Source organism: Rhizopus delemar, genomic scaffold (assembly GCF_000149305.1).
Source record: "Rhizopus delemar RA 99-880 supercont3.5 genomic scaffold, whole genome shotgun sequence".
Classification (NCBI taxonomy): Eukaryota; Fungi; Mucoromycota; class Mucoromycetes; order Mucorales; family Rhizopodaceae; genus Rhizopus; species Rhizopus delemar.
In genome coordinates, this window is record NW_027137831.1 from 2,301,058 (window position 1) to 2,317,169 (window position 16,112).

A 16,112-nucleotide genomic window follows, 5' to 3' on the forward strand; every position below is an offset into this window, starting at 1 on the left:
CACTCATTCAAACATTTATGCTTCTCCCCTTTTTTTTATCTTTATGCTTTCTATGAGGCCGCCCTTTTTATGCTTCTTTCCCCAGACAACCCGCTTACACCCAATTTTTATTTCTCATTTAAATTTTATTTTTCATTGTTTTATTTTATTGGCAGTATATATAATAAAAAGAAAAATACAACTATTATGATTTATGGAATCATATGATACATGTCCCCATTTAATAACTTCTTTTTTTTCATTTTTTTTTATTTTTTTTTTCTTTTTTATATTAGAAAACATGAACTATTTTTTATTATTTATTTTATTCACAAGTTTAATACAAGCAAGTAAACATAAAGTAAAGGTTGTTATTTTAGGTGCTGGTGCTTCTGGTATTTCTTTTGCAAAGACACTCTCACAATCAAATATGCATGATTATATCGTATTGGATGCACAGTCATTTGTCGGAGGTAAGTTCGGTAGCAATCCTTCTGTTCTATTCATTTTTTTTTCTTTAGGCAGAGTACAACATGTTGATTTCTGTGGAAATAATGTAGAATTGGGTGCAAATTGGGTAAGAAGAAGGCAGCGAGAGAGAGAGAAGAATGTGACTGATGGACAAGCATAGATTTATGGGAAAGGAAATAATCCGATTTATTTAATGGCAACCAAGCATGGTCTTGTCACTGCTCCCAATGATAAAGCAAATATTGCATTTTATGATCATCACGGGTACCTGAATGACCAATCAGTCGGTAAAAATATCTATCATCAATTTGAGGATGTCAAGGCGAGACTAGTACAATTTGCTGGTAAGAGACAAGTGAGGTAGACTTGGGCTGATATCATCATAGAAAAAAGATTGAGACATCAGCAAGTAGATCTTCCCAGTCGATCTGCTCTACATCTTTTAGATTGGATACCCAACACACCCTTAAAGGCCGCCGTAGAATACTTTAATATCGATTGGGAATTTTCAGAACCAGCAGAGATCTGTTCACTGGATTATGCCACAGGTACAGTAGATACAGTAGAAGGAACATATCCTTTAGGAAATGAATTTGTTGTGGATCAAAGGTAATCTAAACCAATTTTTATTTCTCTTGTTAACAATCTAAAGAGGGTTTAATCATATACTTAAACAAGAAGCAAACTTATTATTTTCAAATACTACTTCTTTACCTCTTCTAAAACTCAATACTCTTGTCAAAAAAGTCATTTATAATCCTCATAATGTCACCATTTTAACTGACAGTGGTGATATCATCGAAGCAGATTATGCAGTCTGTACTTTTTCGTAAGTAAAGACATGAATCAATCCCTACCTAATATCATCACAGTTTAGGTGTACTTCAAAGTGACCTCGTCCAATTTTATCCTCCTTTTCCCAGAGTGGAAAAGAGAGGCTCTCTTGAGCTTCCCACATGACAACCTATACAAAAAATATGTTTTAAATTCAAAAGGAAATTTTTGGGAATGATGGGCAGGCAAGTCCCTTTCTTTCCTTTCCCTTATTATCTATTGACCATTCAATAGTTTGCTCTTTATGCAAACAATGCTACTCAACATGGTGGTTACTATACCGTTTGGCAAAATCTCAATGCACCTGGTTATCTATCTCAATCAAGTCAGCCTATCCTGATGGTCACCACAACTCATATCGAATCACAGCGTATTGAACGCATGTCAAATCATCAAGTCAAGGCCGAAATTCAAGAGGTATTAGATACCATGTTTCCAAACTCTGAACCAATACAAGATATCCTCATCCCGCGTTGGCATCAACATCCTCTCTTTAGAGGTTCTTATTCTAATTGGCCCATTGGTGCCTCTCGAGAGCATCATGCCAACATGCGCGCTCCATTAGAAAACAGATTATGGTTTGCGGGTGAGGCCATGTCGGCTGATTATTATGGGTTCTTGCACGGTGCTTGGTTAGAGGGTCAATCGGTTGCTCATGATGTGCTTCAGTGTCTAGAGGGAACATGCCCTGATCATGCAAAATATGAGTACGTTACGGGGTGCGACAGTAACCAGATGAAGTTCATCAAGTCAACCCCTCGATTCATTCATCAACATTTTTCATAATTCATCTTAAACATCATCCTACCTACCTGACCTTATCCCTAATCACTCTTCAAATAAATCCTATCACTCTTTCAATCAACCCTATCTGTTCACAGTGACTATAGAGTACACGTCTTATAAAAAAGACAAGTTCTTTATTTTTCTTTTTCTTTCTTTCTATATGCTTTCTACATGATTAATGGTTCATCACTGTTGGACAGACGATTTAAATGTAGATAAGCGTCGGTTCCATATCTGAACCATAAAAATAAGTATTATTTACTACTTTCAAATCCCATACACTTACCCCTCCATTGATATCAGTTTCAAGTCGCCTCCAAAGTACCTTGCATACTTTATATTGCACATGTTAGCTTTGTTTTTTCATCCTTCATATATTCTTACCAATCTTGAGATCGGGAGACCATAACCGAATCCAGCCATAGGCGCTTTAAACTCCGTTTGATTAAATTCAGGTTCCAGCATTTGTGCCTTTGCAGTCGTGTACTATGAATTCATATTAGATGCGTTTCCTTTTCTTTCAATATGAAATACCATATATGTCCAAACCATAGGAATGCCAGATCTTGGTATTCCTCCACCTTCATCTGATATCTTGATCGTAATATCTTCCTTTCCGTGAGCTATTGCTACCTTAATAGGTGGATATTCATCTTCATAACCGACCCCAAACCGTTCAATGACTGCTCGAAGCGAGTTCTTTAATAGCTCAAACACCATATGATTAAGATGAGAGGGCACATACATAAATTCGATATTCGTCTGGCAAAACAATTGAACTTCAGGTGGTCTAAATAAGCCATAATGCTCTTCACATATAAATCGTGCGTTCTCAATCGCGTCCTGGACGATTTCTTTAATGTTGGTGTTTGTGCAAATCACACCAACATAGTTACGTGTAAATGGCCCTCGATACAGTGCCGAGTGCTGACCGATGAGCATTCGAATGCCTATCCTTGACATGTAAAATCGATCTAAAAACTGCTGTATTTCTGTATCAATCATATTCGTCTTCCAGTGTTGTTTGTATTCGATAATACCCTGAGCTATCGTTGTGACAACTGGATCGTGTCTTCTCTTGACTTCTTCTATCGTCTGTACCAAGTTGTCTGTATAAGTCAGCATTGCCGGTGTACATTCAATGTGCTTGCAATTCGTAAAATATCTATCGGCCAATCAAATTTGCGTTGGATTCTGTCTGCATAATTTTTTTTTTTAAAAAAAAGTATACCTGTGAGTAGAAGGAACAGCTCCATAATAATTATTTCTGGGTTTTTCTTGAGGATAGTCCAGATTGGGTATACTTTCTGGTAAAGAATCTGAGGATTTGATAGCATCTCTTAAGTTGGCCTTCATTTCTGACGTAAGTTCGGCCGAAGACAAAGCAATCAATTCCTATCGAAAGGTTAAGTCTTGTGCACCAACGTACTCTTTCTTTTACCTCAAATGATTGTGCATACCAGTTTTTGACTTTCACTATCGAAGGCATCTCACCAAGACTAGGCGGTAGTTCATCAAGTTCCTTTACACGGTGAGCAATTCTGATGGGTAATTCCTCTACAACACGCTATATAAAACTTCTATACTATTAAACGTGTGTCTTTCTTTTGTACCGTGTAAGAACTGGCTTGCTTTAAAAAAAGCAATGGGGGAAGGCTTTTGGCCTAGTAAGATATTATATGTATGTAGGCGCATATTTTTGAAAATCCGTATATTTTGTTACCAATCATCACCATTTGTCTCAGTGAAACACCTGTTTGCGGGAAACTAGCAAAGTGCTTAATTTTTTCATACAATTGTGGTGTCAGTTTAAACATTTCAAAAAAAAAGAGAAAGAAAAAAAAAAGACAGAGAAAGAGAGAGAGAGAGGGAGGGAGAGCAAAAAAAAAGTGAAACCCCGATGATAGGTTTTAGTGTTTATTTTTGTCCAACACAACGATGAAAAGTCCAAATGGCATCGGGCTTCTTTTGAAGTTCTATTCGGAATTGTTCCAAAAATTGCTCGTATTGTTCTCCTGTCATGTCCATACGTTGTTCTATCACTGGTTGACAGCTTTTTAATAGTTTCACAATATCCCAAAGGAACTCTTTTGAAAGTGGATCCGTCTTGCCTAAGAATTGTTTTAGTTGGTGTAACCAAGACGTTTTGAAACAATAAACCTACTAAAGTTAATATCTTTTGCTTCAAAATCAATAACATTAAAGTTGGCATTTTGAACTGTTTTATCCATTCTAAGAGAAATATATGGGTCTTGGCCCCTTTCAATAACAGTTTCTGTAACTAAACTAAAATAAGCCTCTCAAAAGTACAAGTTAGACAGCTTACATGCTCTTCCAGCTGCTAAAACAAATTCATTTCCCCTTTCCTAAATATCTCTAGTGAGTGGCAAGAAAACAAAAAGAAAAAGATAAATTCATCCAAAAGCCTTACAAGCATACCAGCTTCACAACATTGTATGAATCCTCCAGGCTTTAAAATTCGATATATTTCATTTAGAACGATAGGCCATTCATTTCTTTTTACAGAAATAATAAATAACCTTAGATTGACTAGATCAAATGTGTTGTCTGGAAAGGGTAAACCTTCTAATGCGTCGCGTGCTTGAAATTCTACATTTGGAGGGCGAATATTGCTAGGAAATATGTCGTATATGTCGATACCATAGAATTTGCTTCCTGGGAATTCTGTTGCTACATCCTTTGTTTTTTTTTTTTTTTTTTTTTTTTTAAAAAAAAAAAAAACTGTTACTATAAATCGTCAGAGTGCTTTTTTTATTTTGTTTACCATAAGCCAAGTACCAGGACCACAACCTAGATCCAAAACAACCGAGTTGTTCATATCGAGATGCGTTGTTATATGATTCGAAATATTTCTGATAATAAGATTTGTTAGCCTTTTTTTTATTAGGGTTTTCATCTTGCTGTTACCCTTCAAATAAGACTTTTAAAGCAAAATGTTGCTTTATTAAAATAGATAAATTAGAGCTGAGAGTCAAATTTAAGCAGAAAAGAAAGGAGGACTTACACTGCTCAACCTATCCAACTCTTCATTATGATTAGGAAACCAATATGAAGTAGTTGATACTTGGGAGGATTTTCTTCCAAAAGAGCTCAAGTTGCTATGTGATATTATATCGTGCTCATTACTTTTTTCGTCTACTTTGTTCACTGCAGTTGACAAGTTTTTGACTGCAGTAGGGTTACCGACACGTTTTTTTCTAGATGTTGAAGATAATTTATTTCCCATAAGAAGTTGAATTCTTCATTAAAAAAAAAAAGAAAAGAAAAGAAAAGAAAAAAAACTTCAAATTGTGGTGTAATCTACTTTAAATAGAAAAGAATCTTATGTGACAATAAAAAGATTGTTGGTGTAACGAATAACTCAAGACAGATGTTCTATTGTCCTACACCTGTCATGTAAATCATGTCCCCCCTTTCTTTTTTGCATAATTAAATCAGTAAAAATAAATTAAAAAATGATTGGCTATAAAAATAAAAATATTAAAAAAAGGTACTTTTTTAAAAAAGAAAAAAAAAAACAAATACAAATATAAAAACAGTATAATAAGATTAACATCTAAGAAAAAAAAGTACACAAAAAAAAGCTATGTCGTACAATCAACTAGTTACAAAACGCTTAAGCCAGTTCCTATGATTATTTTCGTAAAGGATTTTTCTCTCTTTCATTTCATTTTAAACCTATAAGTCTTTCCTTACCCAATTATGATTTCTCAGTTAAAAAAAAAAGTAAACATTCAAATGTGAATTTGCTATTCTGGTCACTTTTAAAGTGCTACTTTGGTTACGCTTAATCTACAAATTTACTAAGTTAATTGCGCTTTTCTAAATTTCAATTTACGTTTCTTTTTTTTTTATTAAAGTAGTTTTGGAAGTTGTCAACAGAGTACTAAACAAACCCTTCGGATGATGGTCTGGGTACTTTGTTTCCTTACTGAATATGCGTAATTTTACCTTAAGCTACAGACCAAAGCTACTCTATTTGATTGGTTTTAGAGAACAAAAAAGATAAACACAGTCATAGTTTTTTGCTTACGGTTGTGATATTTACTTTATAACTGTATGAATGAATGTGCTATTCACCAACAAGATAAAATCTTTTTAGAACCTTGTCCATTTTGTCCTTGTTTTTTCTTTTTTCTTTTTTTAAAGCAACCACAAAGCGATGATGATTGGTCATATCATTTAACACTGGTTTTTCTAATATGATCTCTTTTAGAAAGCTTTGACAACATTTTTTCTCTATTTCTTTGTCTTTTTCATTTTATTTGGAGCTTGAAAAGTTCTTAGCTTTATTTCCCACAAGATTTGTAACCAATTTTTGCTTCAAGTACGATAAATGACAAAAAAAATTCCCCAATACTATACTAGCTAATATGCCATAATCGAAGAGAGATGGTCTTTCCTTAATAATTTATGGCGGCTAGTTTTGGCAATATTTGTACTTTTGCGCAACCATATAATATTACTTTTTAAAACATACAATGTGTAATAGAGAAATCATAAACTCTTACTGGGGCAAAAAAAAAAAAAAAAAAAAAAAAAAAAAAAAAAAAAAAAGAAATGATGAAAGGTAGGCAGGGCTATCATATAGTGGTAGTTTGTTTTTTGTAAGAGTATATTTTTAGTAGAAGGATTCTCCTAATAATAAAATCAGGAAACGACATGGAGCTCGCCCTGGGCTAGCTTAAGTTAATGATAAGCGTTAATACATTGTTAAAGAAGCAAAATAATAGCTTGATACTAAATCAATGTGTTATACAATGATTAAAGTATATGGACGTTCAGAAGAAGAGCATTAGGATGGATTGAAGAGCTAATGTACAGTTGTATAATATTTTCAAATTTATTCAGCCTGATAAGTATATTTATAATAAAACAATATTTGGAATGGGATTTATGGAAAACCTAAAAATAGATTACTGCACTGACTTATTGAAGTGTTGTATGTTATATTTTATTGAAATTGCCATGTAGTGTTTTTCAAATTTCTGGGAAAAATAAAAATATTTTGGAGAAAATTGATGAAGCAACTTGGAAAGTAGTGAAGTTTTGATAATAATTGATATGAAAAAAGTTGAGGTAGTTTCAGTTAGAACAAGCAGTGAAAATAAAAGAGAGATACCAAAAGATATAAACACATAGAATGATTGTTATTAAAAGATCATCACAAAATGCATTATATACAACTTACTCATTAGATGGGGGATGATAACCCTTATGGAGTTTTCATACGATCCTCAGAAAAAACGGAATTCATGTATTCAGAAGGTAGAGATCGCGCTGATGGCTATGACACGTCTTCCCTCCTTATTCACTTTCTTTTTTGTCCTTGATCCCAAATGATGTTTCTCGGTTTCTCTACACATCTGCTTGATCTGATTTGGGCGATTAAGGTGTTTTAAAGACGCCGCGCGCTCACTAAAGTCTTTTTTTTTAATATAAATAAAAGGATTTATGTTTAATCGTAATAAAGCTATTTCTCGTTCCATTCATTAATTGACTATCCATTAGCGTCTACAAATGCCTTCAGTTATTGTAGAGCCATTGTCGTTCCTTTTTAACATTTTGCCTACTCGTCGACCTTGATTCTACTCTAGTGTGACTTCCTGGTTTCCTCGCTGACCGATTATGCACACTATCCTTCATGAATTCGACTTTCTATATCATGGTAAGATATTTCCACCGCCATTTAGCACAGGACAAAAACTCCTTGATTGGTTTCCACGATTATAACCAATTCTTTACTTTTTCCCTACTTACTCCCTCACTTTCCCTTTGTCCACTAAGGGTTTTAGTATCTTAACATAATTTGATTCAGTCCAAAATATACAATACTTTAAGATATCACGCACCCATTGCAGTCATTTAAAATTATAAATAATCAGAAATATCTATTTTATATGAGAGTTACTACTAATGATACGTATCAAGACAGTAATCCCTTATTTTTTATTAAAATTCTATCATTTCTCTTTTCAACACCATATTATGCTATGTAACTTAAAGATAATAAAGTAAGGGAAATGGGGTAAATGATATAGGTCTTTATGCATACTTTAACTGAGCTCGTCAACATGCAATCGTCCAGTTTTCATACCTATGGTCATAATTTAGGTTAAATATATTTACACAAACCAATCCAAAAACTTACTTTCGCTTAGTGAGTGTGCCCCAGAAGCCTGTTTAACTTCTTGCTTCTTTGGTTTCTGTTTCTTGATAACAGCCACAGGTACAGACGAAGTGTGTACTAAATAGGTTGAAATTGACCCCATCAATAGTCTACGAGTCATTTTATTCAGTACTTTTTTTTTACTTGTATACACGCTCTTTTTTATACCTTTTAACAGGACTTCGTCCGCGACTTCCGCATACAACCATGGTGTAATTGTATTCTCGCATCTAATTTGATTTTTTTAGTACAAGCAGAACCATAGAATATATAGAGACTTACAAGGCCATTCAGTCTGTCTTTTATACGACCCACTATAGCATGAGTAACTAGTTTAATATTGAACAGTAGCATTTTATCTAAAAGACTTTTAGCTTGGGTTGTCAACGCATTTGACATTTGATTGAGCTATAAAAATTAGGTTAGGTCATGCTTTTTATGATACCATCACGGTAAATTTACTTCATTTTTTTTGTCCAGTCCATTTACTTTCACGATCTCTGGGTTGTCTTCATGATTGGAAACTGCTGCCACATGAATCTCATCACCATCACGCATCATGGCTCCCATTGTCCATTCCATAGCATTGATACTCTCCTCACTAAAATCACATGCAACTAAGTATGACTTTGTTTTCCTTTTGTTGCGATAAGCTGAGGGTATAATGCCATTCTTTCCTGCTCCATAATATTGTACAACAGTAATCTTGTTGACATCTTCAATTATAGTAGGATTGTTTGAAAAAACAAGAAGCTCATTGTGTACGTGTTCATTCTGTTTGCGGATAGAATTGCTTGATGTCTCTCTTGAAATAGGTGGTGTTGGATCATAGGGTATGAACTTATTGCTCTCTGTTTTCTGACATAACTCAGGGTCATTCATCATGCTATCTTCAGATAACCTTGTATCTGTTTCATATTGAGCTGTTTCATTTTCTACTCTCTCATGATAATCGGATATTTCTCGAGACAGATAGGTCATCATGTCCATATTTGGTCTATTGGTTTGTAGATCTGATTGAATGACATTTTGAATGTTATTCTGCAAACGAAGATCATTTTGAACTTCTTCTTCTCCAGTTCTATTTTCATCTACTTCTTGACGATTGACCTGCTCTAATTTTTTCTTTAACCAAGGCTGTCTTACTGGTTCCTCTGTTGTTAAAGGAATTGAATCATGTAAATTCGATTTTTTAAAATTTGAAGAGCTATTATCTTTTAATTCCATCTTTTTAAAACTAAAAGAGAGAGAGAGAGAGAAAAGAATCTGTGCGAGTAAATTCTAACGGATGTGCTCTTTTACAGAGGTTTATGTGGAATTTTTTCTTATCCAATCAAAAGTTTTATTCTATTATTATGCATTATTGTGGACAATGCTTTCATGCTACATCACTACTTTACGCTGTACACAGAAAGGCGAAAAGAAGAAATGTATAAAGGATTTTAGCTTTGTCATTCAGGTATTCTTGAAACTATCTTTATTTTAGTAGGAATATAAAAAGGATATAAGTTCACAGCATATCCAACTAATAAATGATATTAAACGTACCTTTTGTAAATCAGTTCGATCTTTTCGTGACCAAGTCAGTATACTCGTTATAAATTTCTGATCCTTCTCTATTACGTTTGCATTTATTAATTTCTTTGCAAGAGTTAGTTTGTATTCATTATCCAATTCACCATCTGATATGTCACAATCAGAATAGTCATCCATATTGAAAAATACAAGTTTATTCATATCAGGATAGATAGACATTTCCTAACCGAAGTCAGTTATCTCTTAGCTTGCACTGCTGCCAGATATACCTTTTGCACTTCAGCTGATGGTTTGTCTAAAGCTCTCACAATTATCCCAATTTGTTCTAAATCACTCTCTCCTGAAAATAGAGGCTCCCCTATTAGTAGCTCTGCAAAGATAACCCCTAAAGACCATATGTCGGTTGCTGATGTATAAACTTGATATCCAAAAAGATGCTCTGGTGCCTTATACCATCTAAAAATAAAGATGAGAAAGTATGGGTAGTGTACACTTTTTTTACGAGCTCCATCTCCTCTCACCTAGTCCCAATTTCTTCATGCTTTGTAGGAAGGATCTCTTTTAGATGCGAGCAACCAAGATCACTAATAAACATGCAGCCTGAAGTATCCATTAAAATGTTGCTTGGACTTAGATCGCAGTGAATGATATCATTTGAATGCAAGAAAGATAAACCTTTAGATATTTGTTTAACAAATTCATATGCAAACGTTCTCCTTGACTCTGCTCCAACTCTTTTTGACATGGTGCCTAGTGTTTCACTATAGAAAGGGAACAGTAATTGATAAGAAGTAGGCGTTTCACGAATATTAATTAAGTAAACAACCTAGTGAAACAGTAGGTTTTGTTAAAGATAGTTCATATTCTCAAAAATGTATCTTATGCAAATGGAGAGCATCTTACATGTTTAGACTTTGCAGATTCGACATTAGTTATACTCAGTTTCTTTAAAGCGTTAATTTCTCTTTGATAATGTTCGTAAACTAGACGCCCATGAGATTTTGAATATGTTTTTACAGCAATTAAGGTGCCATCGTCAGCCGTTTCTTTTTCAATAGAGGCAAATGTCCCACTCATGTAAAGTTAATAATTGCTAGAAACACCGGAATTTTATTTTAACAAGGAAATTTCTCCGCCTGTCTTTAAAGTACAACTTAGTTGTCGTATTTACCTTATTAAATACTTGTTGTTCGTATGAGATTACTCAAGTTTTACATAAGAAATATTAAGTACCAAATACATAATATTGTTTATTACATATTTATTAAGGTTCTTTACTAATATTAACTATATAAAAAATTATATTGTTTATCAATCTCAATTATATGATTGGATTTGAACCCATTTCAGCCCCTGGCTAATTTTATTTCATACGTAAAGGTATATCTTGATTTAATGAGCTCTCTCTCACAGTCTGAAATCTAATAAAGAGATTACGTAGAGACTCATTCACTAAGTTTTCAAGTACTTTTTCCTTTTTTATTTTATATTTAACTTTATCTACAGATATTTAAGGGATACAATGAAGATCAATAGCTTGAATTCTATTTTTTTAATTTTGGTTGACCGAAATTGAGTAGCTTTATTGTAGTCGTGTTGATTGATTGGAGTTGAGTTAATCAACTGAGGTCGACTGGTATGACTGAGGATGGCGTAAATTTTGATCATTTATTCAACAGTGTTACAACGTAGCACTGTTCAGTTTGATCTAGAATCAAATTATTTGTCACAGTGTAAGGACTCAATCAAATCAGAGTTTCTTATACACTATCAAACAACCTCGTAACTAGTTGTTTCCATCTTTATATTTTTTAAATATCGCTTTTTCTGTTTCTTAATCGTATACAATAAGCACCTGTGATTGTCTTGCTAAAAAAAGGCCCAGTCCTATAACGACAAAAACATGAAATGTAATAAAATTGGTCAAAGCGTCAGCAAGCTATACCATTTTCCAAGAAATGACACTATCTTCAAATCTATTAAACAAATTGTTTTCTTTTTGCTTATGAGACATTTTAGTTATTTTCAGTCATCTCTTATATACATTATACTGATTTGATTAGTATATCCTTATAAGGTATAATATTTTATAGCATTTGGTGCGTAAATAAAGGTATACAGCTTCTGATTACTCGAAACGCAGCATTATTAAAACATGCATACTCGTTGTTTCCTTTTTACTATAAAGACAATGTTTAACGAATACAATCATATCATAAGTATTTATTATATTATGCTTGCCCAAACAAGCAAAAGCGACGCACTGGCTATATTCTATCTTTCTTTTATGAAGCTCAAGTCACAGGTTGAACTACTTGACAATTAAAAAAAAAGTGGTGATAGACGATAATTTGATCTATTCTGTTATCAATCTGAGACAAGCAACAAAAAGAGAGGTAAAGAAATAATCATATCTTCTATGTCTATTCCAGCCAATTGGTAATTAGAATGGCTCGTTGAACTCTCTACAAACAAAATCGGCTTCTTCTGTCAGTGATCGGTTGTCTTGATTTACTGAACATTCGTTTGCGAAGGAAACTTGTACCCACTACTGCCGATAGTCTTTCCATCGATAATGTAGATATTTTGTAGGCTCTCTGGTATAGAATGCTCAATTTTATTTTACAAAGGACTTTGACAAAGAAAAGAAAATCAATCTGCAAATATGGATATTTCTTTGAAAAAAGAGGCTATAAATACATATATCTTCCTTTTTACTCGCCTTTCCCCAATCCAATCGGGATGTCCTAGTTAAAGTTAAAGCATGACATTAAAAGAAAACCCATTGATACATGTAATATCCTCACACCCAGAATAACAGATCTTGCTCAACAGTGGCTTTAAAGGATTGTCAAGGATGAGTATGCCATTCTGTAAGCTTCTTTGAAAGATGCTTAGCAATAGGAAAAAATTTCTGATCTGTTTGTATAAACAACTATCTCATAGATTCTCTCAACTAACTTCTAACCGTTTATCGATTTAGCTCAAGACATTTATCATTTTATCTCTAATTCCCTTTATCAATTTACTAAAAATATTTTCTCGATTCTGGTTTTGAATTTATTATTTTTATCCCTGAACTCTTTTCAAATTTGTTGAAAAATACAATATTCTGATAAAGTAGTAACATTACACAGTACAACATTATTAATATACAATAGATATTCTTACTTATCATATGATATATTAGAGAGGTTTACATAAACAATACGGTTGAAAGCAAACTAACACTAATTACAAAATTAAGGGGCTTTATCATGCTTGCAGTATTAAGAGATTGATCGGTTACTGATTCTTGAGCGGAGGGAGCTGAAGGGTTAGTTTGCGCGGAAGATGAAATCACAGGGTTCAAGGACTGAGTTGTTTGAGCAATAATGGATGAAGAATTGACGATAGAGGAAGAAGCGAAAGAGTTTGAATTGGTGGTTGATGAAGGCGAGTTGATGGAAGGAGTAGTAAGACCATTAGTAGCGCTAAGAGTTTGAGTGGTAGTAGAGGTGGGTGCAGTAGTAACAGAAGTAGTTGCAGAAGAGCTTGGTAAAGATACACTGGAGCCTGATTCGTCTGAAGGGCCACTGTAATCACCAGGAATAATATATGCGCAACCCTTTTCGGAAATACCACGATTACAATCTTGATCATTGTTCTATAAACGAAAACGTTGAGATAAAGATTGAAAAGGCTTTGTGAATAATGATTTTTTGACTTACGCAGCAACGAATACAGTAATCCTTTCCAGAAGGTTCAATCAAGTTGACAAAGTAATCCCAACCTGCACAAGAGGCACCTTTCGGTGCCTTGATGTCATACTGACCACCATCATCTGAACTATTTAGATTAGCTTTTGTTGGATCCATTTGACCTGTGATCTGAACGTAATTATCTGTTTTCACATAATGAGCAGATTGAATAAATCCAGAGGGTAATTTTTCAGCACCAATAGCAAGAGGTGTATTTCCCATACAAAACGCATTGGCTTCCCATTCACTATCAGCAATAATTCGATCAGTTTCGCCTGTAGGAGGTAAAAATACACAGAAATCTGTAGCGTCAATAATTTGAGCTATTTGACCACTTGCATCTGCAAGTGAAACAAGCATTGATGCAGCTGATAAAACTAAGCTAAGACGAATAAACATATTAGAATACAATAAAAATTAGGATTTTTAAATTTTTTTTAGGAAAAAAAAAGGGTCAGAAAAAAATAGGGAAATCTCTTTTAAATTCATTATCAGTCCATGTTGCACATTTGTATTCCGCCAATAAAGTAGAACCTTTTATTTTTGAGCGTGAGATACAAGTCTATAAATTAGTAACACAAGTGACAAAGAGATTAACTACTATTGTATGCTTGTATAGAAAAATCTTCAGAGCAATAATAGTACTGCTTAGCAACACAATGTACCAAAAAGAATTTTTTTAGAATTAAATTATCCTTTTTTGGACAATTATTTATTTTTGGATTATTCCATATTAGGATATCCTGTAGATCATTGGCTATCTGTGCTTTTTGATCAAAAAAGAGCACAAGATCATATTTTGTAAGGTGTCATATTTTTGAAGATATAGGCTATTTATCAGCTTTTAAGATAATTATTTAGATACTAAATTAATGTATTTATGATTAAGGATAACATAAGTACAGAAAAGATTAATGCAATCGGCTATTATAAATAAGCACATGTACAACTAATGAATTCACCTATACACAATCCATTATCAAATGTTATAAATACTCTTTTCTTTTCTTTCTAAATGAAATAATGCCTTGTTTTTTGATAAATTCAGAAAATATAACAAAGTATAATACAAGTATAATCTGTTTTAGGGGTTATCTTTTGGACAATATAAATCCAATTTCGTTGATAGCGTTGTCAATAGCTTGAGCATTTTAAGATATAACAACAATATAGTACAAGGCTAAAATTCGAAGTTCATAAAGAGAGGTGAAATAGTTTATTCAAAGATTCAAGTGTAATACTTCTAAAACTCTATTTTCAAATAAAACAGCAAAATACAAAAGGTAAAAGCTTATGGTTCTTGTAGTCATTATACTTTTGGTGCAAGTACTAAATATCTGCCTTTTATCCTTACATTCCATGTAGAATATACAAGTGCCTAAAATAAGAATATGGTGAGTATCCATCGTTCGATTTTATATAGTAAAAATTTACAATTAAGTACAAGACTAAACAAACAGCTGGAAGCTTGAGATGAATTATTAAAGCAAATCTGCTAATAAATAGTATACTTTGGGTAATCTATTACATTAAAACGAGTTAGATTTTACTACATAAATAGATTCATAACATTTCTTACAGTGTATTCTTTCCAATAAAGCAATCTATTTGTTTTTGTGAAGACAGTCTTCCACAGTGGGTGCCAATAAGTATATTGATAGGAAACGCAATTCAAAATAAAAAGCTCTACAGCCCATTCTTCTAAATTCCACTTATGTTCATAAATCCTTTTGGTTACTGACAGTATGTATCCCTCAGCTTGCAGTAAAATGTGTGCTAATAATGAACTTGTATCCGAAAGTTTTGGTAGAGTTGCTATCACATCTATGATTCTACTATATAGGTTCTTAAGTGTAGAAATACTCGAAGCTGAAGGTGGATGATAGTATGCTACATTTTTTTCGAACGTAAGCATTTGATTTTTGGTCATTTTATAACCTTTTGTTACCGTGAATCAAGTAAAGAATTGTTGTTAAATGAATCATTAACCAAATGGCTCCACTTTTAATATGTGATTTGGTAGATACAATGATAGGTATACCATATCTGGCATTATCATCTAACAGTAGTTGTAATCGTGTGTTTGAAAAAGACATTGTCTCCTTAGCTTTAACTTGAGCTAGCATGCTTTCACATGTTTCACAAAGTTTATATTGTTTGTCTAGAACCTCTCTATAAGCATAGGCTGTTTTACATCTCTTCTTGTAATTTGGGTCCTATTTTTCTTTTAGTAAAAAGTAGCTCTACCTTTATCATAAACCATTTTCATACATTTTCATCGGGAATGTAGTTGCATAGCTCTTTCAATTTTAATTCCTGCTTTTCTTGACATTCATTGCAAAGGGAATATTTACTTTTTGGCGATGGTTTATTAGTGTGAAAGCTTGAGGCTGTCAAACTGTCAGCAGTGGAATAATATAGAATATATTTTCTGTATACATACATCTTGTCAGCTGTTCTTTTGTAACAAGCGGCTGTGGATCGAGAATTTCGCCAGACTAGAAATCAAAAGAATAAATTAATTTTTTTTTCTTATAAACATCTTACAATACCTGGCTTCTTGCATTTTCACTTCC

General features: G+C 33.2%; 7 protein-coding genes across 7 annotated transcripts; 1 reads left to right on the top strand and 6 right to left on the bottom strand.

Annotated features, from left to right (window-relative positions):
• Window positions 1-280: 280 nt before the first annotated feature.
• RO3G_07644 (uncharacterized protein) lies at window positions 281-2,070 on the top strand (the record flags this gene model as incomplete). Its single annotated transcript, XM_067662234.1, has 7 exons — window positions 281-452; window positions 501-556; window positions 611-794; window positions 897-1,059; window positions 1,238-1,279; window positions 1,323-1,374; window positions 1,519-2,070. The coding sequence occupies 7 exons, from the start codon at window positions 281-283 to the stop codon at window positions 2,068-2,070; spliced, it is 1,221 nt and encodes a 406-aa protein (XP_067518335.1).
• Window positions 2,071-2,256: 186 nt separating this feature from the next.
• Window positions 2,257-3,887, bottom strand: RO3G_07645 ([Pyruvate dehydrogenase [lipoamide]] kinase; the record flags this gene model as incomplete). Its single annotated transcript, XM_067662235.1, has 8 exons — window positions 2,257-2,304; window positions 2,357-2,395; window positions 2,455-2,556; window positions 2,605-3,235; window positions 3,302-3,465; window positions 3,512-3,627; window positions 3,684-3,734; window positions 3,794-3,887. The coding sequence occupies 8 exons, from the start codon at window positions 3,885-3,887 to the stop codon at window positions 2,257-2,259; spliced, it is 1,245 nt and encodes a 414-aa protein (XP_067518336.1).
• A 306-nt stretch (window positions 3,888-4,193) lies between these two features.
• Window positions 4,194-4,301, bottom strand: RO3G_07646 (uncharacterized protein; the record flags this gene model as incomplete). The annotated part of the gene is made up of 1 exon (XM_067662236.1): window positions 4,194-4,301. One exon carries the CDS (start codon window positions 4,299-4,301, stop codon window positions 4,194-4,196), a length of 108 nt encoding a protein of 35 aa, XP_067518337.1.
• A 4,406-nt stretch (window positions 4,302-8,707) lies between these two features.
• On the bottom strand, window positions 8,708-9,487 carry RO3G_07647 (uncharacterized protein; the record flags this gene model as incomplete). The annotated part of the gene is made up of 1 exon (XM_067662237.1): window positions 8,708-9,487. One exon carries the CDS (start codon window positions 9,485-9,487, stop codon window positions 8,708-8,710), a length of 780 nt encoding a protein of 259 aa, XP_067518338.1.
• A 283-nt stretch (window positions 9,488-9,770) lies between these two features.
• RO3G_07648 (uncharacterized protein) lies at window positions 9,771-10,873 on the bottom strand (the record flags this gene model as incomplete). Its single annotated transcript, XM_067662238.1, has 5 exons — window positions 9,771-9,785; window positions 9,884-10,018; window positions 10,066-10,252; window positions 10,318-10,622; window positions 10,700-10,873. 5 exons carry the CDS (start codon window positions 10,871-10,873, stop codon window positions 9,771-9,773), a joined length of 816 nt encoding a protein of 271 aa, XP_067518339.1.
• Window positions 10,874-12,992: 2,119 nt separating this feature from the next.
• Window positions 12,993-13,935, bottom strand: RO3G_07649 (uncharacterized protein; the record flags this gene model as incomplete). Its single annotated transcript, XM_067662239.1, has 2 exons — window positions 12,993-13,442; window positions 13,507-13,935. 2 exons carry the CDS (start codon window positions 13,933-13,935, stop codon window positions 12,993-12,995), a joined length of 879 nt encoding a protein of 292 aa, XP_067518340.1.
• Window positions 13,936-15,726: 1,791 nt separating this feature from the next.
• Window positions 15,727-16,102, bottom strand: RO3G_07650 (uncharacterized protein; the record flags this gene model as incomplete). The annotated part of the gene is made up of 3 exons (XM_067662240.1): window positions 15,727-15,752; window positions 15,891-16,034; window positions 16,084-16,102. 3 exons carry the CDS (start codon window positions 16,100-16,102, stop codon window positions 15,727-15,729), a joined length of 189 nt encoding a protein of 62 aa, XP_067518341.1.
• Window positions 16,103-16,112: the final 10 nt, after the last annotated feature.